The sequence below is a fragment of the Microcaecilia unicolor genome, chromosome 11 (assembly GCF_901765095.1).
Source record: "Microcaecilia unicolor chromosome 11, aMicUni1.1, whole genome shotgun sequence".
Classification (NCBI taxonomy): domain Eukaryota; kingdom Metazoa; phylum Chordata; class Amphibia; order Gymnophiona; family Siphonopidae; genus Microcaecilia; species Microcaecilia unicolor.
The window spans coordinates 53,499,696-53,522,301 of NC_044041.1; the positions used below are offsets into that span (position 1 = coordinate 53,499,696).

At 43.3% G+C, this 22,606-nt stretch overlaps 1 protein-coding gene across 15 annotated transcripts in view; it reads left to right on the forward strand.

Moving 5' to 3' along the window:
• Positions 1-22,606, forward strand: part of FBRSL1 (fibrosin like 1) — an 808,371-nt gene that overhangs the window by 704,144 nt on the left and 81,621 nt on the right. For all 15 annotated transcript variants that reach the window (XM_030220293.1, XM_030220286.1, XM_030220296.1 and 12 more), the window contains one exon: positions 21,732-21,780. In XM_030220293.1, the coding sequence (XP_030076153.1) occupies positions 21,732-21,780 (49 nt within the window). The remainder of the gene's footprint in view (positions 1-21,731; positions 21,781-22,606) is intronic.

The window sequence follows — 22,606 nt, forward strand, 5'->3', positions numbered from 1 at the left end:
TTTTGTGGTGCCTTTTTGATTTATAGCTATTTTTATGACCGTTGAGACTAACACAAATAGAGGAACTCTCATAAAAGAGACAGTCAAAGTCTCCTTTGCAGCTCTGGCACTGTTGTGGCCTCAGCACTTTGTTCCAAGGAGCAGAATGTGTAAACAGTATTGCCTTCCCTCCCCCCCCCCCCCCCCCCCCCCCCAATATCAGTGCTGTTAAGTGGCAACAGCTTGAAGAATGTATTTAGCTGTAAAACCTGAAATGGGCCCCCAGGCTAAGATAAATTGATGACATTTTGCAGAAGGGGGGGAAAGGAAAAGTCATTTAAAAGAAGACTGGGAGCCAGCTTTCAGAGCTTTGGGATCTGAGCCAGTGCTGGGTATATCTATACTGTTCCAGGCCACAAATAAATAGGTTGGCCTCATCATCTCCAGAAGTACAGCTATTTAAAGGGAAAGGATCCCAGATCCGCCTTCACCAGGAAGGGAAATGAATCTCAAGTTGCTCCACAACTTTCACATGAGATCTTTCGGGTCTATTTGGCTTGTGCCTGCAGAGAATTAACCTGAGCAGGACCTAGGGTTTTGGAATAATATGTCCAAACAAATAAATCTAGGTTCTGGTTGTTTGGCTGAGTAGTATATGGCGTGTGACAAGTAGTGTGGCAGCACAAAACACAGCAGCTAGGCTTATATTTGGAAAAATGCGATTTGAAAGCGCAAAACCCCTCCGCGAAAAGCTACACTGGCTCCCAATCAAAGAACGCATTGCTTTCAAAATCCACTCCCTGGTTCACAAAATCATCTAAGGCAAAGCCCCGGCATACATGACAGACTTGGTCGAGCTACCAACCAGAAACTCATCCGAATCAACACGTACATTTCTAAATCTGCACTACCCAAGCTGCAAAGCACTTAAATACAAATCAACCTACGCATCCAGTTTCTCCTACATAAGCACACAACTGTGGAATGCACTACCAAAAGCCTTGAAAATGTCGTACGACCACCTAAACTTCCGGAAATCGCTAAAAACCAACATGTTTAAAAAAGCATACCCTACCGATCCAACTTAAATACCTGAGCTCTGCAACACAACAAAACTAAAGTACGTATGAACATAACTCAACTCTACCATTGCACAATTCCTTAATATGGCAATGCTACATGAACTTTATCTTACCACAACATCACATTGTATTTGTTCACACCGGAGTCTGCAAACGCCTCTCCGGTATTATGTAAGCCACATTGAGCCTGCAAATAGGTGGGAAAATGTGGGATGCAAATGTAACAAAATAGAAAATAATGTGATACCTTTCTGTTGAAATAACAATACAGTTTTTGACTAGCTTTGGGAGACCAAAACCACCTGTAGAGGGGTAGCCTAGTGGTTAATGCAGCAGACTTTGATCCTGGGGAACTGGGTTTGATTTCCATTGCAGCACCTTGTGACTCTGGGTAAATCACTTAACCCTCCATTGCCCCAGGTACAAAATGAGTACCAGTATATAGTATGTAAGCCACTTTGATTGATTGTAACCACAGAAAGGCTGTATATCAAGTCCCATTCCCTTCATCGGGTCAGGAGAATATCTGAATGCACTGTGCTACTGTAGTTTCTACGGGGTAGATATTTAGGTGGTGGTGGTGGTGAGCAAATTTTTAGCTGCCACTGGCATTATTCCCAGGTATTCAGTGCCAGGCCACGTCTAGGCATGGGCATTGAGTATCTGGGTTTATGTGGCCGGCTATCTCTTATGCAGTTAAGGGCAATGTTCAGCACTTAACCACTTAAGTGACACCACAGAAAAATAGGACTTTGTTTCATGCAGTCCGATTTGCCAGTTCAACATAGGTGGTCAAGTGCTAACTCCATCCATAAGCTGCCCATAAAATAGCCGGCTAGCGGTCTGTGGTGTTATTCAGTGGCACTAACCACTTCAGTGCCACTGAATATCGGTGGATTGCCCCCACACAAGTGATTTAACCAGTCAGGAGTTGTTTCTGGCTAATTATATTGCTTGGAATAGCGACTCCTCAATATCTTGCAACAAAATAAATAAATAATGGCCACAGCTTTTTATGTTTAATCATTTTTATTGATGACATAACCAAAATCAACATTATACATAAATCAGAACAGAGATGTCTGCTCTGCCCTTGAGACTTAGGGCAAGCAGGGGTCAGACATGCCACGTAGCAGGGGTCAGACATGCCACAGAGAGCTAATGAAAGTTGCCATAGATCAGTCTTTGAAGAGACATCCTTTAAAATGGGTGAGGTTTCCAGTGTGTCTTCAGTCTGCGATGAGAGGGTATTGATGGGCAGGTGGGGGAGCTGAATCCTGTTGAACTCTATAGGAGGCGCCCCAGCCAGTCAGGTTTTTAGGATATACACAATGAATGTTCATGTGGAGAGATTTGCATGCACTGCCCCCATTGCATTCAAATCTCTCATGCATATTCATTGTGGATATCCCCAAAATCTGACTGGCTGGGGTGCCTCCAGGATCAGATTTGGGAACCACTGCTCTGTCCTAAACTGTGACATTAGAGATCTCGGTAAGGCCATAGCACATCACAGTATTCTTGAGCATTATTAAATGTGATGAACTGATGCTTTGATTACAGCAGTCTTGATCCAGAGAAAGGAGCCGGTGCTGATCTAGATGTCTTTGAATGGGTTCCCATTTTTGGCATATGATACACTAACGATGTGTTCTGCTTGATATTCCATGAGGTGCTGCCTTCAGTTACATTTACTAGAAGTTGCCAGTCTCATGCAGCTGCACCGACTTATGTGAACTTAAAGTTTCTTGGTTTCTGAGACCAGGGGAAGAATGATCCATTAATGTTGCAGTGCAGTTTTGAAGACTACAAAGGATCCTTCCTAAGAATCCACATAGTAACGGTGTAGATGATAGCAGAAAATGCCGGCAGCGTTTTGTTAACTGCCACCGGCATTAAACCTGGAAATTCAGTGCTGGGCCATGTCCATTGTCCGGCATTGAATTTCTGGGTTTTTGGAGCCAGCTAATGCACAGCCAGTTAAGTGTGATAGTCAGCACTTAACGAGCTATGGGTTACCAGGTAAAGACAGGACTGACTTTTATGTAGTCCTATTTATATGGTTAGCCTGGCCAATATTGACAGTTAATCTGCCAAGTGCTGACTCCATCCCTGGTGCACCCCCGCCAAGTAACCAGTTTTCAGTTCAGTGCTAATCGGTTATTTTCAGCGGCACTAACGGGTTAGGCCTGAACAGGCAATTTCACCAGCCAGGAGCTATTTCTGGCTAGTTAAATTGTTTTGAATATCGACCCCCAAGTGACCCATCCAATCTGCCCAGTTACTTGGGTCCACACTTCCAAGGATAGATCCCTGCCTTAGAGTGTGACCATCTGCAAGGTATCACTCCTTACCATAGATGAGGTTTTTGTTGTGTTTTTTGGGTTTTTTAAAAATATTTTTGCATTTGTTCTTGGTACTCATTCATTCATTTCATTCTTTTTTAGGTATTTATATACCGCTTAGACCTAAGTGGTTTACAGTTTTCATTTTACAGGTACTGTGTCTGTCCCTACTGGGCTCACAGTCTTAAGTAGTACATTGTAGTACTGTTGTACCTGGGGTAAAAGAGAGTTACGTGACTTGTCCAGGGTCATATGGAACTGCAGAGGGAATTGAAACAGGTTCCCCCGGATCTCAACCCATTGCTGACTATCGGGCAGCAGCAGAAATCAAACCCAATTCCCTAGGACCTTAACTCGCTACTCTGACCATTAGGTCACTCCTCCACTCCAACCCAATATGCAGGCTCCTTTATTTTTAATTCATATCTGGCTTTCCTCTCCATGGAATACCCCACAGTAATTCATGCTTTCAGATAGCAATTTAAGAATGTAATAAATTCCAGTATTTATTATTTGGAGCTCCCAAACCCAGTGTGACCATTATGCAAACATCAAGTCTTCTATGCTCCTATAGTCTTTATGAACAATAAGCTGCCACCATTAACCTGCAATATGAGGAGTTTATAGCCTGCCAGACGTACCCGCCTATGTGAGCCCCTGTGTTTCCACTAGGTCTTCTAGTTATTACTGTACTTGCTGCCTGCTAGACAGACTCAACTGCTAGTTAATTCAGTTATCATAGCCTGTTAGAAACGACTGCTTAGTTACCTGTATTTTCCAATAGGACATTCATCATTTAATATTGTCTGCTTTTTTTTTTTTTCATTCTGGTGTCCAAACACTTGTTGAATCAGTTGAATAGAGTATTTTAATCACATGCCACTAGGTCCTGCTTCTGCTGGCTCTTCATTTTGTTGCAGCTAAGAATCCTCTGTGCTTACCCCTTGCCTTCTGGATGTCTATGGTAGCCTCCACCACCTGTTCCAATTTTCAAACTTTCCATCCAGGTGCAAAGTCCTTGAGACAATTGTTTACAGAAAATAATGTGCATAAAACCCATTCCTGTAATTGTTGTGCATTGCCCAAAACCTGCCTCAGGAATATCTCCCCTAAAAGCATGCATACTTTCAGTCCACGGAGAAGTGGGACAAATCTCAATACTGGCATTCTAGCTGGGTAATTTGGTTTTTACCCACTTTTGAAAAGTACAAAAAGAAGCACACGAGTACTGCAAAGTCTAAACAAAAGAGCAGTACAATAAACAGGATGCATGCAAAATTCCTTATTCAAATACAAACATCTAAAACAAATGTAAAAACCATAAGGCACCAAGGGTGTTGCTTGAAATCAGTATCATTCAGTCATAAAATCTTATACTGGTGTCATCTGCCTGATGTGTTTCATATACAGTCTGTATCAGAGTCAACAATAATAATGGTTTCAAATTGATAACTGGTACACACCAAATAACACCTACAGGAAAAACACACAAGGAACACCAAGATAGAACGGGTGGGGGAGGGGCAGTTTTATAAACCATTTTTTTATGTAAAATGCCTCATAAAAATTAGAACACTTTTATATTTCAACAAATGGGGGAACCTGTAGAAAAACACACATAAATGTAAACCAGCAAAACATATGGGTCATTACTACTCACTGAACTTAAATCAAAAATACATGTTGGAGGAAAAGACCTCAGAGAACCCACAAAACTCAAATATTGTGTCACAAAAAGGACTTCTGAAAGTTACCAAATATCGGGACCAGTTAAGAACATAAGAATAGCCATACTGGGTCAGACCAATGATCCATCTAGTCCAGTATCCTGCTTCCAGCAGTGGCCAATCCAGGTCACACGTATCTGACAGAATCCCAATAGTAGCTGGATTCATGTTACCAATCAGTGGCTTCCCCCATGTCCATCTCAATCTCAATAACAGACTATGGACTTTTCCTCCAGTAACTTGTCCAAACCTTGTTTAAACCCAGGTACGCTAACCACTGTTACCATATCCTCCGGCATCAAGTTCCAGAGCTTAACTATTCTTTGAGTGAAAAAACATTTCCTCCTATTTGTTTTAAAAGTGGTTCCATATAATTTCATTGAGTGTCCCCCAGTCTTTGTGCTTTCTGAAAGAGTGAAAAATTGATTCATTTCTACCAGATCTACACCACTCAGGATTTTATAGATCTCAATCATATTCCCCCTCAGCCGTCTCTTTTCCAAGCTGAAGAGCCCTAACCTCTTTAGCCTTTCCTCATATGAGAGAAGTTCCATGCCCTTTATCATTGTGGTCGCTCTTCTTTGAACCTTTTCTAATTCCGCTATATCTTTTTTGAGATACGACGGCCAGAATTTTAATCATCGGACAAAAACCTCCTCCACAAACTTGAAATAAAGTGCTACTTGCATATATTTATTATCAGCAAGGTCTTGGACATTGGACATAGCGGGAGCAAGTAAGTCAGCGTATAGAGGCAGGTGTGACATTGTTGGATACCCTGAAGAAGCAGCTGGTGAAACGGACTCCCGTCGGGATCAGTGTCCAAGATAAATGTGACTATTTTACCCCACTGATAATAAATATATGCAAGTAGCACTTTATTTTAAGTTTGTGGTAGATGTTTTTGACCAGTGATTATAACTGGTCCCGATATTTGGTAACGTTCAGAAGTCTTTCTTGTGGCACACTATTTGAGTTACAAAATATGCAGTGACTCTAGGAAGCAAAGCTTCAAAATAATGTGCTTAGAAGTGGAGAAAACCCTCAGAAACCTGGGACAGACAGTCGCAGGTTTAGAGCGAGGTTACTAATATCAAAAGTAACACCCGCCCAGATTCTATCATTGGGTGTAAAAACTCCACTGTTTGCTTATTAGAATTTTTTCAAGATTTTATCAAACATTTTAACTCTATCTAAAGGTATGATTCTTAATTGCTGAACTATTAAACTTCCAGCATTACTTCGCTTAATAACAAAAGTAAAGCACTCTTATCTTTATGTTCGACGGGGGCCACCTCCGTTTCACCCCAACATCAAGGCTTCATCAGGAACAGAGCGCTAGATCATGATGCTGAAAATCTACAAAAATGATTAGATTAAAAATTAAACTTAAGCAGAAAAGAATCAAAAAATACAAAAAGTGCACACTGGCACAGTCACACTTGGATCCGCTTACAGCTTAACGGAGCACCATGCATTTCAAAATGGCGTCTCAGCGTCATCTATGGGTCATCTGATAATTATAGAGTTCTAAATTGACTTGCAATCATAATTGACTGATGAGCTAATAAAAAACATGCCAGTCAATAGAACTGTTGAGGCCATTAGGTTCTAATGAATCTAAATCAAAGATCCACCGAGCCTCTCGTCTCTGCAATTTTAACTTACGATCACCACCTCTATTTGATACATCAATTCTATCAATTACATAGCATTGAAAGTCTTCAAATTTATGGTTTTTCTCAATGCAATGTTCTACCATGGGCTCTTTTACAGCTTGTCTACGAATGTTTGATCGATGTTCCAGTATTCTAACTTTTAGCATTCTAGTGGTCATTCCCACATACGATTTCTCACAGGGACATTTGAGTTGCCTGGGATCTCTGAGGTCTTTTCTTCCACCACGTATTTTTGATGTAAGCCTTATAACAATAAGATCATGCCTGAAAGTACATGCAGTGTAAGCCAGTGCATACTTGTCATGCTGAGGGGAGGAGTTTGAGCAAAGTGTGAGCGGCGTCGCAGTTTATATACATTTTGTAAAATATATGTGCTTTACACCCTAATGTTTAGGCCTTTCTCGCAAGCAAACGTGAATGCCAGTGCCTATAATCTAGGTGCTGTTTCGGCAGGATTTGTGCTAGTATTTTATAAAGCTATGTACGTGTTAATCTAGAAGCCTCGGTTATAAAATTGCCTTCATAATCTTTATTGGGAAAACCAGATTTTTTTCACATGGCTCTCGGAGCACAGAGGGAGATGGTGAATCTCCAAGATTACACAGTGGTATAGGAGCATCCCAGGACCTCTTTTTGAATACCTATACCAGTATTGTAATCAATAAATTTGTCTTCCTATTAAAATTGATGCTTTGTGTGTGTGTGTTTATGGTGACTTGTAAAAAAACCCACACCCTTCACACACTGTTTTACTATCTAAAAAATAGAATTCAAAATGCATCAAAGTATTTTTGTTTTGGTGATTTACACAAAATACTTTATACTTTCAGCGTGAGAGAAGTTGAACCACTGTGTAGAAGTGAAGTGAAGGAGTGGCCTAATGGTTAGTGTAGCGGGTTGTGGACATGGGGAACTGGGTTCAGTTCCCGCTGCTGCCTGATGGTCGGCAGTGGGTTGAGATCCTGGAGAACCAGGTTCAGTTCCCTCTGCAGCTCCGTGTGACACTGGGCAAGTCACTCAACCCTCCGTTGCCCCAAGTACAACAGTAGTACAATGTACTACTTAGACTTTGAGAACACTAGGGGCCCACTAGGTAAAATGAAACTGTAAACCACTTAGATCTAAGTGGTTTATAAATACGCAAATGAAATGAAAATGTATGAAACCAAAAAGTCTTGATTGAATAAGGCTTCATACTCTTGTCACAGCAAATCCAAATTAGTTCCAATTTCGAAAAATTACCTTGAGGCCCATAATAAGTTAAATAGAGCCCACCTGTGTCTAGTCACAGTAGTTGAACTGATTCAAATACTGCTAGATTAAGAATCAAGCTATTTCTGTTGTGTGAAGTGAATGTGAAGCAAAGATCTAGGTGCAGTGAACAAGGGGATACTAGTAATGGTGTAATTGTTATTTAAAACTATAGATTAGAGAAGGCTACAAGAAAATTTCAGTGTATTTAAATATTCCTTATGGCACTGTCAGAGCCATGACTGTAAAGTGAAAGCAGATTAGCACCATCAAGACACTGTCTTTGATCAGACTCCCCCTTCAAAATTGGTAGTCCAGGAGGTGGTTAGGAATCTGCTGAGGAAGGTCACTGTGAGACCTAGGAGTATTTAAGAACTGCAGAGCTTTCCTGGTGAAGATGTTCGTTTTTCAACATTTTCAGAATTACTCCACAAATACTGTCTTGATGGGTGAGAAGAAGGAAACCACTACTGAAAAACAGGGCCGCTGGGGGGGGGGGGGGGGGGGGGCTGGAGGGCAGAATTCCCTGGGCCCGGCGCTGGCAAGCTACTTCTTACTGTTTGCTTCTGGGTCTGTCCTCCCCAGCTGCTGCATGCCGCCCAGGACCCGGATGATTGCATTAGCATGATATCGCATTAATGCAATCATCCGGGTCCTGACTCCCAGCATGGACAGGAGCAAGCACTCAGTTCCCCCCCTTGGAAACAAAGACAGAAAGGTAAGGGGGGGCAGCGGCTTGTAGTAGTCCAGTTCTGCCCTGGTTCTGGCTATGTCTCTCACCGACCCTGCTGAAAAAAGATATGATATGCACAGTGTTGGCGAAGAAACATGCAGAGCCATGCTGCTTACTGTGGGGGAAGATTTTGTGATCTGATGAGAGCTGGCCTCCCACTTAGCCATCTATCCCCCCTTCAATCTGTTCAGAACTCTGCTGCACGTCTTATATTCCGCCTGAACCGATATACTCATATCACCCCTCTTCTCAGGTCACTTCACTGGCTTCCAATCAGATACCGCATACAGTTCAAGCTTCTCCTTCTTACCTACAAATGCACTCAGTCTGCAGCCCATTACCTCTCTACCCTCATTTCCCCTTACGTTCCCGCCCGTAACCTCCGCTCACAGGACAAATCCCTCCTCTCAGTACCCTTCTCCACCACCGCCAACTCCAGGCTCCGCTCATTCTGCCTCGCCTCACCCTATGCTTGAAATCAACTTCCTGAGCCCTTACGCCAAGCCCCCTCCCTACCCATCTTCAAATCCTTGCTCAAAGCCCACCTCTTCAATGTTGCTTTCGGCACCTAACCTTTATACCTTTCAGGAAATGTAGACTGCCCCTATTTGACTGACTGTACATTTGTCCTTTAGATTGTAAGCTCCTTTGAGCAGGGACTGTCCTTCTATGTTAAATTGTACAGCGCTGCGTAACCCTAGTAGCGCTTTAGAAATGTCAAGTAGTAGTAGTAGCTGAAGATCTCAGTGCCAAGTGATAAGTGACACATCATTCTGCTAACATCATTGTTTCAGTAAAGCTGGTGATAGCAGTGAGGAAGCTTGTAAGAATCAAGGGAAGGGATGGATGGTGCAAAGTACAGGCAGATCTTGGAGGAAAACCTGTTCCAGTGTGCCATACACCTAGGACGAGGAGAAGATTCACTGTTCCATAGGATAATGATCCTAAACACACCTCAAAAGCAACAATGGAATGGCTCAACAAGAAAAAAAGAGAATGTTCTTGAGTGGCTCAGTCAAAGGCCAGACCTAAATCCAACAGAAAATCTGTGGAAGACCTGAAGGCTGCAATCCACAGACATCCTCCCAGCCAACGTGAAAGAGCATTTTAAATGTATTCATGTTATTTTGTACGCCGCTTAAACCAAACCATTACTTTTAAATATTTCTATAATTACACTTTCAACATGAAAAAGTAGAGTCTGTAATGTAGATCAGTGAATCACACTCTGACTTGGCATTTTAAATTGTATTTTTTAGACAACAGATTCTGAAAAATGTACAAGGGAGTGAAGGCTTCTTTTTTTTGTTTTAACAAGACTTTATATCTATTTTATTTCATTGATACATCTATCTATAGCCTATAAATAGATTTAAAAGTGGGAATTGAAAACTAACTGTTTAATGATTGTAGCATTTTAGCTTTTGTCAGTGTGTTTCTTCTAGCAAAAAAGGTGCCGGTACTCAAATGTCAGGCCACCCTTCACTGAGGGACTCACCCCACAATGGCCAGGACCCCTGCAACCAGGCACAGAATCTATGACAAGGCAGAATTGGTGTGGTGAGCTTGAGCTCTTTCATTAAAACTTGGGAACCATGGGCCAATTTCAGCACACAATGGAAAAGGTGCCGGTACTCAGTACCCCCAAGTACCCCCTCAAAAAAAGCCCTGGCTTTTGTGGCCCTGCTCATGGAGGTGGAGATAATTCAGGTTGACCCACATCTGATTTCTAGGGTCTCCTTTTCTAACACACACTATAGGACACCCTAACTGAGGCAGCCTGGACTGCTACTGGCTGCTTGAAAGAGCATTGGTGCTTGTTGAAGGGGGCCAAGAATTCACCCGCCCCTGTATTCAACTGCAGGTAACTGTGTATTTATTGTTTAAATGGGAGAACTATTTAATTGCCAGTAGCTCAGATAGGTATACATTTAGACTTTATTTACATTACGTATATGAAGGAGGTTTGTAGGCCTTTCTGGTTTTTATTTTTATTTTTTTGGGCCACTGAAGTTGCGTTTGATTATTAGTGCAGTGGGGTTGACTTGTGTAACTATATGGTCTCTGGAAGAAGAATGACTAGTGATTAGAATGAAATTATTATTCAGGATTTTAGCCATTTTTATGTTTTCTCAACCTTATTTTTCCATCCCATCATAGCTTCAGTATGTAAGAAATCTCCTCTCTCTCCCCCCCCCCCCCCCCTTCTCTCACTGGTTTGGCATCTCTGGCCTCCTGAGAGATTTGTGGCTTCTCTCCCAGCAGTGGCTGTAGGTGATAAAAGCCCTCAGACTGCCTCTGTCTGATTAATCAGCCCTCTGCAGCCTGGATAGGGCGTTAATTTGTAAACTCGTTGGACAGGCAGCTGAGATAAACCTCAGCAGCTGCTCCATGCCTGTCGTTGGGGATGGGCAGATAGGGCTGCAGCTCTGGGAAGCAGCCAAGAGATGTTTCAGATCCATGAATTCAAAACAGGAGTGAGTCTGTGTGGGTGTGTATATATATATATATATATATATATATGCTACAGATCCTTAGCAGTAAGTGAGTTATTTTCTTTGTTGACGTTCCCTGCCTGCTGACTCCATTTTTACTGGCCGTTCTCTTTTAAAGAGTTGCATATCTATTCCTGCACTTCAACAAATTATGAATTAAAGATTCCACAACTGGGGTTAGATCTCTTCAGTCCTCTGTTGGAGGAATTGGGAACACTCATCCAAGTATGCAGTAATTTTGTTTTCATTCACTAATCTTTATTTCTGTACCCAGTATTCCAGTCATTCCAAGAACATGCAGGAATACATTCATGTTTACATCTGTTTTATTTTATTTGTATTCCACTTCTAACTAAGCAGATCACAACTAACATACATAATTAAAACTAATTGCCAACCCAAGAGCGTAATGCATGTCCACAGAAATAGGCTTGAAAAGCCACATATGTTACACATTCACGGTAAAAAAAATAAACATGGAAAGCATGTTAAAACTTAAAGCATAGAACAGCTCTCTTAAGATATCCAGGGGAGAGAAGGGTCATAGATTTGATATACTGCCTTTCTGTGGTACAGCCAAAGCAGTTTACATGTATTATATGCAGGTACTTTCTGTGTCTCTAGTGGGCTTGCAGTCTTTCTCCCTTATATGGTAGGGAAGCCCTGCCCAGCACATCCCAGAATGCACTGCCATGTTGAAGGTGGCGCTGGAGAGGAGGGAGTGTGCTACTCCCTTCTCCATTGTGGAGGTACAGGTGAAGAGGGGGGCCACTAGACCATCAGGTGGGGGGGTTGGGTTTGTGGCTCACGTGGCCACCAATGCTTTTTGGGGGGGGAGGTGAGGGAGGGTTATGGGGACTGGAGACCAACTGGATCTCCAGCCCCTTGTGTCGAGGGGGGGTCGGGGGGGACCCTTGGGGGTCTTGGGTGGCAATAATACCAGGGCCAAATGGATTGGCAGAAGTTCAAGGGTCCCACTGCGTTTAGTAGGACTGGGTTTTTGACAGCCAGGACCTGTCATACTAGTGTGGGAGGATTGTGCCTGAGCATATGCTCAGACACAATCCTCCCACACTTTACCCCCTTAATTCCTGCTGTTTTCTAAGTTCATTGATTCTTCAGGGTGAAAATTTCATTTTGAAGACTTGAATGATGAAGGGTTTGGGACGCTGTGCAGATCACACATGCTGGAGTCTGAAGAACACTACAGGATGTGTATGTGCGTGAATGGGCTTTTACAGTTATGTGATTGCATGGAGAGAGGGGTTGCTTGTGGTGGCTGGTGAACTCAGCTCTATCCATGGGTTTCTGCTGACAACATAAACTCCCCATGTGGACATGCAGCACCACAAATGAGCTACTAAAGGTAACTAGTGTGCCCTCGGTCAGCCTGTGTGTTACTGTGCAGATATATCTTTAGCATTTGGTTGTGTAGTTACTGAGTAATTAAACATACTGAGGAAATAGGACTTCTTGATTGGGTAACAGGGATCACATGAACACATAGTAACATAGTAGATAATGGCAGAAAAAGACCTGCACAGTCCACCCAGTCTGCCCAACAAGATAAACTCACATGTGCCATTTTTTGTGTATACCTTACCTTGATTTGTACCTGTCTTTTTCAGGGCACAGACCGTATAAGTCTGCCCAGCACTATCCCCACCTCCCAACCACCCGCCCCGCCACCGGCTCTGGCACAGATCGTATAAGTCTGCCCAGCACTATCCCCACCTCCCAACCACCGGCCCTGCCTCCCACGGCTGGCTAAGCTTCTGGGGATCCCTTCCTTCTGAGGAGGATTCCTTTATGTTTATCCCACGCATGTTTGAATTCTGTTACCGTTTTCCTCTCCACAACCTCCCGCGGGAGGGCATTCCAAGCATCCACCACTCTCTCCGTGAAAAAATACTTCCTGACATTTTTCTTGAGTCTGCCCCCCTTCAATCTCATTTCATGTCCTCTCATTCTACCGCCTTCCCCTCTCCGGAAAAGGTTCGTTTGCAGATTAATACCTTTCAAATATTTGAACGTCTGTATCATATCACCCCTGTTTCTCCTTTCCTCCAGGGTATACATGTTCAGGTCAACAAGTCTCTCCTCATATGTCTTGTAACGCAAATCCCTTACCATTCTCCCCAGTGAATTAGCATATTTTCTCCAAATGCCTAGTTATGAAATAATTGGACTTTGAGGCTATTGGTGAACAACTTATCTTAAAACATTAGTCTTTGCAGTAGGCTGCTTCTTGCTTATCTCAAATGGATCATGCGCTAATCCGATCTTGCTGTGTGTCTGGCTGCATCCTGCTATTTGTTCACTGGCATCCACCTTGTCCCTTCTCCCTGCTGGGCTCATCTTGAGTCTTGGCCTCTGCCAGCAGAGGTTTCTTATACTCTGCAGCTGCTTGTCCTTGTTCACCTGTTTTTAAGTTCTGGAGTTGTGTAGCCCTCAACTGTCATGAATATGAGGATACAAGGAATGAATGCATCCTGGGTCCAAGTGGAAAGTGCATCAGTTTTCAAGCAAGTATTTTTTGTCCTATCCTCTTTGCTGCTCAGGCAAGCCCTCCTTGAGCGCGGACAGTCATAACAACAGACATCTTTATTTAGAAACTGACAAATATTTCCAGTGGGGGGTTTGTATTGCCCTACAGCGATTACTATGAACTGTTACCTGACACATCCACTCTGTTCCCTTTCACCCCTGGCTACCAAGTTCCTTTTATGGTGGCCTTAATAAATGAAAACTGGTCCATTCGCACAGTTGGCTCTTAGCAATGCCAAGATCCTGCTTGGCAGTTGGTTCCAACATTTGTTTGCTGACTTGAGGTTGATGGAAGCCAGGATGCCGAGGGGTAAGTTTATGATCGTGGCCTTCCAACAGAGAAGACCTAATGAAAGCACCAAAGTCTGCAGCAGGCTTAATCTAGCAGCTAGAAGATGACAACCTGTCAGCTTCCTTTTTGTTAAAGATACCTCTTCCTCTCAGCCTTATTTCCCCCACATCTCTATCACTTTAGACACCCTGTTATGTTCCAGGCCAATGTCAGGCTCCCTGTTCTTGTTAGAAGGTGATGGAATCTGTCTTTCCAGAACCTTCTGTCAACCAGGTGATGATAGTTCTTGCTTTATGACCAGAAGAAAAATCTGTTCTGAACACTAAGGACCTCAGAATTAGTGCTGCCTTTATATACAGATTATACCAGTCAGGGACCTTGGCACTTCTGAGGATGATAAGTTATCTCTTCTGAATTGACTCTTAATTCTTTTTCTCTGTTTTTTGTGTTACAAGTCATATTGCTTCTAACATCACAGAGCGGTATTAATTGCCATTTGATAGGTTCTAAGAATGACACAGGGTAGAGACGGATGGGGCTGGAGTTAAGGGGAGGGGTGATTCGGACAAGATTGTTTACAGCGTTCCTCTCGTAAAGGACCCAACTGTTCTAAGTTTGAGTTTGATCTTGAGTAGTGGTTAAGCATGGGGAAGGAGTTCTGGAGGCCACACCTCTTGCGAGGGCATTGGGAGGATCAGAGCAGTTGAGAGAAGGGTAACTAAAATGGTACAGCACTTAGAGCACACGTTAGGGCCAGCTTAAATATTAGGCAAGACTAGGCGGACTGCAAAAAAACAGCACCAGTTCAGGATCAGCAAGTTTCTTTGAATTTGGCAGTGTTGTTTGTACTATCCCCAGGATCCTGCTTGCTCAAACTATGATGTGATCATGGACTCTATGGTATCACAGGATAGTTATTACTAGCTTTGCATAGATTTAATGTTGCTTTATATAATATAAGATAACTATTGAAATTGAGATCCACAGTATTGTTTTGCTTGATTTCTGTCTGTCACATGTTGCCTCTAGCAAAAAGATATCATGGGTAGCATTTTAACTTAGCCAACTTTTGTCACGAGTCTCCAGAACAGTCTCCCCAGAAGTAGTGACATGAAAGAAATGCACATGCTTTTATAAAATTTAAGATTTTCAAGTATATATTCTACAAGATATAACTTGTAATGCCGTCACATGCATGCGATATAGAGGGACATTTTTGAAAGAAACGTCTAAATCAGAATTTGGACGTTTTACAAAGACGTCCAAATTCCAAAGTGGGGAGAAGGTAATTTTTGAAAAAGATGGATGTCCATCTTTTATATTCGAAAATACCATGGATGTCCTTGGATTTGGGCGTCTTTGATTTTCGACCATTTTCGGGGGGAAAACGGCCAAAGTCAAGCTATTTGGATGTGGGAGGAGTCAGCATTTTTAGTAGACTTGTCCCCCTGACAATGCCAGGACAACAGTCAGGCACCCTAGGGGGCACTGCAGTGGACTTCAGAAAATGCTTCCAGGTACACAGCTCCCTTATCTTGTGTGCTGAGCCCCACAACCCCCTCCCCCAAAACCCACTACCCCCAACTGTACACCACTACCATAGCCCTTACAGGTGAAGGGGGCACCTATATGTGGGTACAGTGGGTTTCTGGTAGGTTTTGGAGGGTTCACAGTTTCCTGCACAAGAGTAACAGGAAGTGCACTAAACTACTCCAGGGACCTGCATACTGCTCTCATGGACCTGAATATGACATCTGAGGCTGGCATAGAGGCTGGCAAGTAATGTTCTTCAACACACTTTTTGGGGGTGGGAGGGGGTTAGTGACCTGGGGGAGTAAGGGGAGGTCATTTGGGGCACCTTTTTGTGCCTTATTTGTAACAAAAACAGGTCTAGCTCAAAACGTCCAAGTTTTAGTGCTGGACGTTTTTGCTTTGTTCCATTATGGCTCAAAGACGTCCAAGTCTTAGGAACACCCAAGTCGCACCTTGAACACGCCTCTGATACGCCCTCTTGAGATTTGGACGTCCTTCCGACGGACTTCTGAGAAAGACGTCCAAAATGCGTTTTCAATTATACCGATTTGGACATTTCTGTGAGATGGACGTCCAAATGCAGATTTATGTCACTTTTTGGACGTCCATCTCTTTTGAAAATGAGCCTGATATTGTCTCAACCCACATAAGACACACAGATGTGTATTTTCAAAGTATTTAGACTTATAAAGTTACATAGGGGCTCATTTTCAAAGCACTTAGACTATGTAACATTGTAAGTCTAAGTGCTTTGAAAATGAGCCTCATCACTTTTAAGCAGAATTAGTGGGCAACCTGTTACAATAAACACCACAAAGGTTCCCAGTCTTATATGCATCAGGATCATTTTGCAGTGGATATCTAGGCTTTTTGGTTGTTGAATAATGATAGACTTGGGTTTCCCGTGTACGGTATATAGGTTTATTATTCGAATGCAGTACAATAGCAGCATATAAGAATTGAGAAAATGACTTTAATGCATCATCCCTCATCCATCATTTTCCTCTGTCTCCTTTTTGTGTTTCTGGTCTCTTTGGTTTTGGGTAAGGAGTGGGGTTGGTTGGGAGCTGCACCATGGCTCATGATGCTAAAGCCCCAAAGAAGCAAAAGGAAATTGCTGGGCCCAAATAATAAGTTTGGGAAAAAGGGAAGTACCCTGGTAACTTGTTACCCGTTTTCCAGATCTATCTTTAGCACTAGGCATGAGACATGGTGACGCTAATTGTCATCAAGCTGGTTAGATGGTTGATCTTTATTGGATTTGTTAAATTCATCCCAGCAAGCTGCAACAGCTTATGGCAGGAACCCAGACAGGAGGAGAACAGAACGAATGGAAAAGTTCCAACTTTCTGTGTGAAAGCTAAAACTCCCTTAGAATATGCGCTGACGGGCATTTCTATCAGTATGAGATCCCAGCCATGAAGGATTGTGTCACTATGACGAGATGTATTTAAAAACAGCCAGACAATATGCTGATGGTGGTTGCCAGGGCATGCCCATGATAATCTGTAGAACAAATACACAGTGGATTGTTCTTGGAACAGGACTTGCTACCGGCAGAGGCAATATATCAGGACTTTAGAAGAATGTTTTAATAAGTGGCAATGTTTGTAAACTAGAATTCCTTGTCAGCAGCAGACAAATCCAGAGACTTGTTGGTTATTACCATCTATCAGTAGGTAGATATAGAGTACCAAACTGAACTCTGCCACATAGGATGATATGCTGCTTGGTCAGTCAATATTCTCTATCTCCAGCAGGCGGTGGACCGTCTCTCCCGCCTTCCCCCTTCTCCTGCCACTTCCTTCCTTCTCCTCCTCACAGAACTTTAAAATAATGCTGGAAGAGAGCAGATTTTTGCTTAGGTGGCATTCTGGAGGAGAGGGGGTATCTCTGCACTCCTGCAGCTGTTTGAATTCAGCCACCTGATCAGAGTCAGAAGGCCTGTGGGTACTGGTAGGGCCAGCAAAATTGCGAGTATGAACTTTCATTCTTCCCTCTGTAAGGTTTGTGCCATTCAGGTTAGTGCAGCTGCATCAGTACACTATTTCTTTTTGAGCAGCCTGTGTGGGGGTTTGCTTATGTTTTCGGGAGAGTACCGTTGGGCCAACACGAGAGCGATTTTAGCTCACCTTTTTACAGTACATCTCTTCAGTTGGTGGGCAGCCATTTTAGTCACAGGCTGCAATAATGGATTACTCTTTCTCCTTTTCTGTCTTCGCAGCTTTCGGGCCGTTGTGGTGCAGATGGCACTTCTTCCTTTAATTGGCAGAGGTTTTTTGTCTGCCTTTGTAGTTTCAGGTCTGGGCTCCTTCTTGCATTTCAAATCCCCGCACAGAAGAAACCTGGACCTTACTGCTCACAGGTCACTCTTGGCTGTCCTTGGAGCCTTCTCATCAGTGGTGTTCTCCAGGCTGTTACTCCTGGCTGCGTTTTTAGTCTGCAGCTCATTTCCCTTTCTGAGGCCTGGACTATGCTGGCGTGGACTTGGGGGGGAGTGTATTTCCTTCTTGCCTCTACCTATAGGGCAGCATGAGTGCCTGGCTTGCTCTTTCCCGGCTGCATAGGCAGCCTTCGGCTTGTGCACTTGCTTGCAGGGGCGTTTGCTGTCTTCTGCTGCGTTTACTCTGGGTACTGGATTGCTGCTTGAACTGCTTTTTCTCCTTCCTGAGGCATGGGCTTTTTACTCCACTCTGATGTAGGGGCAGCTGGCAGTCCGTGTCCACAGGAGCATCTAGTGGTATGCTCCTGTAGTGGCTGCTTTTGGGGTATGTAAGTCATCCCAGCATAGCCTCCCTAAGGCAGTGATCCCATGCAACACTGAGAGCTTTCGACTCCCAGTTGTCTGGCCCTGCTTTTTAGTCCCTTGTGGCATTGTCAGCCTTCAACTCCTGACTGCATTCGCAGACTTCGACTTCAGCATACTGTGGCATTTCCACCTTGCAGCTCTCTACACCTTTAGCCACTTTGGGGCTGTTCCGGCATGGACGATTGCCCTTCAGATTATTTAGCACTTGCTCTATTGGCCTTCCTATTGGGGGTTGCGCAGATATGGCCACATCACCATATCTTAACATGGTCCACTTATGTTTTGCTGGTCCCAGTCTCAGGTTCTGTCTCGTGTTCCCAGTTTCCTTTCTGTCAGTTGGAACGGCTCCATATCTGAATGGAGAGCAAACCCCTCCTTTTTTTGTGTGTGGAGTGCAGACCTAGTCCTGACTCTGAACATGACCGTCTGTGCCTGGTGGGGCACAGCTCCATCTCTGATGGCTGAGGGAGAGAAACATTTTTGCCAGTTCTGATGCAGGATTTTATGGTTCACAGTTGTGCGCCGAAACGCAGATCTGTGTTGAGTCTGAACAATAAACTTGTTTATCCTTGAAGAAAAAGAAGAGTCTGACTACTACATTTGTATAAGTGCTATTGCAAAGCTAATGATAAATATCCTGTGATACCACAGAGTCCATGATCACATCATAGTTTGAGCAAGTAGGATCCTAGGGATAATACAAACACTGCTAAATTCAAAGAAACTTGCTGATACCTGAACTGGTGCTGTTTTTTTTTTTTTTTTTGCAGTCCGCCTAGTCTTGGTGTAAATTTCCCTTGTGTTGGAAATTGATTGATCCTCCCCTACTTTCTTTTTTGGACTTGAGCTACTCCATAGGGTGATTTTCTTCTCCTTTTTTGTTTTCCACATTTCCATTTATCAACCATTGTTTCCTCCATTCTTTGGGAGGAAAATCATCCTGGGAATTTCCATCTGCTGTTTTATAGCACAATCACTGTAGGCCTTTCTGGTACCTTCGGCAACCAATGGATGTCTAAGCATGGGCCCCAGTTGGGGCAGTGCAGCACCATATGCAGCCATAGCTTGCTGGAGTCGGGCACCTGTTGTTCGGGCGTATGCCCTCCAGGCATGTCTCCTCTTCATTCTCTTCTATGAAGGTCATCCACATGGTCCTACCTTGTACGGTTGATGGTTTGGCTAGGTCTAATGCATCCTTCAAGGTGTCTGTTCTTTCTGTGGCTCTGTTTGGTTCCCACCCTATTTACAGGCTGCTTTGCTACATCACACAAGTCTCTGGATTCATCTGCTGCTGATAACAAGGAAGGAAAAATTATGTCTTACCTGATCATTTTCTTTCCTTTAGTCACAGCAGATGAATCCAGAGTCTTACACTTTCACAAGGTTGACTTTATCAGTTCAGTCTGTTTCACTGCTTAAGTTTCTTGCTGTGGTTGCCTGTGCATAGTTCTGCTAGTTAACAGGTTTATTCCTCATTTTTGTGAGGAGGAAGAAATGTTTGCCTTATTATTCTTTCTGCTTTATTACAAGAAATACTGACTGACCAAGGAACATATTGTTCTGTATGGAAGAGTTCAGTTTGATACTCTCTATCTCCACGTTCTGATAGATTGTCATAACCTAAAAGTCTCTGGATTCATCTGCTCTGACTAAAGGAAAGAAAATTATCAGGCAAGACATAATTTTTCCATTATTTCCACGGCAAGAGCTCATAGAACTGACTCTCATAAACATTCTTCAGCCATCCTTATAGCAGTAAGGAACACAGACAGAATCCTATGTTGGGATCATTTGAAGTATACCTAATCCTTTCGTCAGATGTTAATTCTTACTGAGCCTTATTGCATGCCTGCATAGAGAAGGTGAGCTGCTGTTAGACATGCAACGTAGGATGTCTGTCTTACACGAGTGAGAGGTCCTGTAGATACAGTGTTCCATACCACCCACCCTCTAAAAGAGAGTACAACTCAGTAATGTAGCCAGAAGTTAATTCTGGATTGGCCCACACATTTCCTCCCTGTGTTAAAAATTAATACCTTGGCTGACAGAAATTCCTATGCCGTGTTAGCGGACGACCTCCACTGGACATCCCCTCCCCTCAGCTGTCTAAGCACTGGTAAAGTTGGCAGCGGGATTCCAGCCACTGACGCTAGCACCCCCCCCCCCCCCCCTCGTGCATGCTCAGTTCACAACCATGAATTGAGCATGGATAGAAGGTGCCAGCTGCCAACCTTACCCATGTTCAGATGGCCCAGGGCTTACACCTGCACCACAGCTGGGTGGGCATGAACCCAAAATACAATTGAATCTCTTCAGTGGCTGGCTCTGTATTTAACCCCAGAAGTGAAATGAGGGAAAGACAATATGGTGCTCAGTAATTAAGCTGCACTCACTCAATCCAAAGTTTTCAGACAATTTCACATGGCGTCTGGGAATCTCACTTTTCTGTATTTTGCCATTTCACATCATTCTCCTTGTATCTTGAATTTCTTTTGGTTTGTGTTCTAGCTGTAGTTTGACATTAACAAGCAGCATTAGGAATGAATTTGCATAACATATTATCTGTTGTATCATCTTGTTTTCCAATTCTTGCAACTAATTTTCTCATGTAGGGGTGGGTAATTGAAGGTGGGGGAGGTCAATACAAATCAATAAAGCTGCACCTAGCAGGGTGAATATTTTAAGAAATGAAGTGCATGTTGATTCTCATTTCTCAATTTGTGAGAACAATTTAAAAACTTGAGATTCTGAATGCCCCCCTCTTCCCCCTCCCCAACTCAAAAGCAAATAATTGTTTTGTTGTTTGTTTGTTTGTTTGTTTTCAAATGTTGGAGGTTCCCTACTCCCAGCAATCCCAACATTTTAAAATCTTTGGTTTTAAGGTGCTTTTCTTTGTTAATTTGACTCCCCTGATTAATCATGTGCAAATTGCCTGCAGCCTGGCTTAGAATTTGATTGTAAATTACATACATCCAAGCAGACTTGCATGTGTTGTAGTGTATGTATACACACCATTATATATAAATAAACGGGAAGTATGGTGAATGAAATATTTGCCCACAAATGAGCGAGCACTGAGAATGCATGTGCACCTCTGTCTTTGCATCTCCTTGCTCTCTCACGCAGTTCAAGATTGCCCTCTTCAGATCTTCCATGCGACTGCAGCCCAGCAGGCTTCCCCAGCTCAAGTTGTGTATTTAGTAGAGATCGGCTCTAGAGCCTGTATTCCTCTAAGTAATCCGTAACTTTTATCTTTCAGGGTTCAGACGTGGGTTCTGAGAAGCTGTTCTCCCTGGCAGCAACGAAAGGTAAGCACCATGTGTTTCGTTAAACCACTCCTGGAGAGGCAGTCTGCAGAACACTGATTAAATGTGTGACTGAGATGGTGCTCCCGGGACTTTGCTTTCCATGCACTGTCTGATTACCGAAAAGAGATGTGCATGTATATGAGTGGGGGTTTTTGCAGGTTTCCCCTGACACCAGCAGCAAATGGGATGAGGTATCTGTGTATTAAAACTTGATTACTTGCTGGGCACTTCAGAGTGGGGTACAATAGAAATGTACGGCACTTCGGTACAAGTTAGTCTTCTGCACACAAAACTGGACTTCTATGTCTCCTTGCGTGTTTAGCTCAAATGACTCCTGGTTAAGATACAAGCACCGGCTCCCACCACAATCAGAGGACTGAGACGAACATTGGAAGTGTATTGTTGGAACTTGAGCTGTGAAATGAATATCAAATGGATGCTTTTTTTTCCTTGAGTAGTGGGATTCATTCTTAACAGATATCATTTGTTAGCTTTAATAAGCAGTGCTGCTGCTTCCCCTGGGCCCTCCTCCTCCTCCTGTTTCTACATGAGGGACAGTGACAGATGGAGGGCACTGTAGATCTTGTGCCATGGGATTGGGGGTGGTATGCAGCGTGACCCGGGGTGACCTCTCAGCTCATAGCTGTGAAGGGGGATGGGCACCCTGCAAGCCACTGAGATGCTCCAGAGATAGTATAGGCAATAATGATAAATATGGTAACCAGATCTGCCTCTGTTGTGGATGTCTGTTTGTTGCATTTTCTTACTAAACAGGTGTGTTTGTGTGCGTGCTGTTATCCACTATGACCCTTTTGTGATCCTTTTT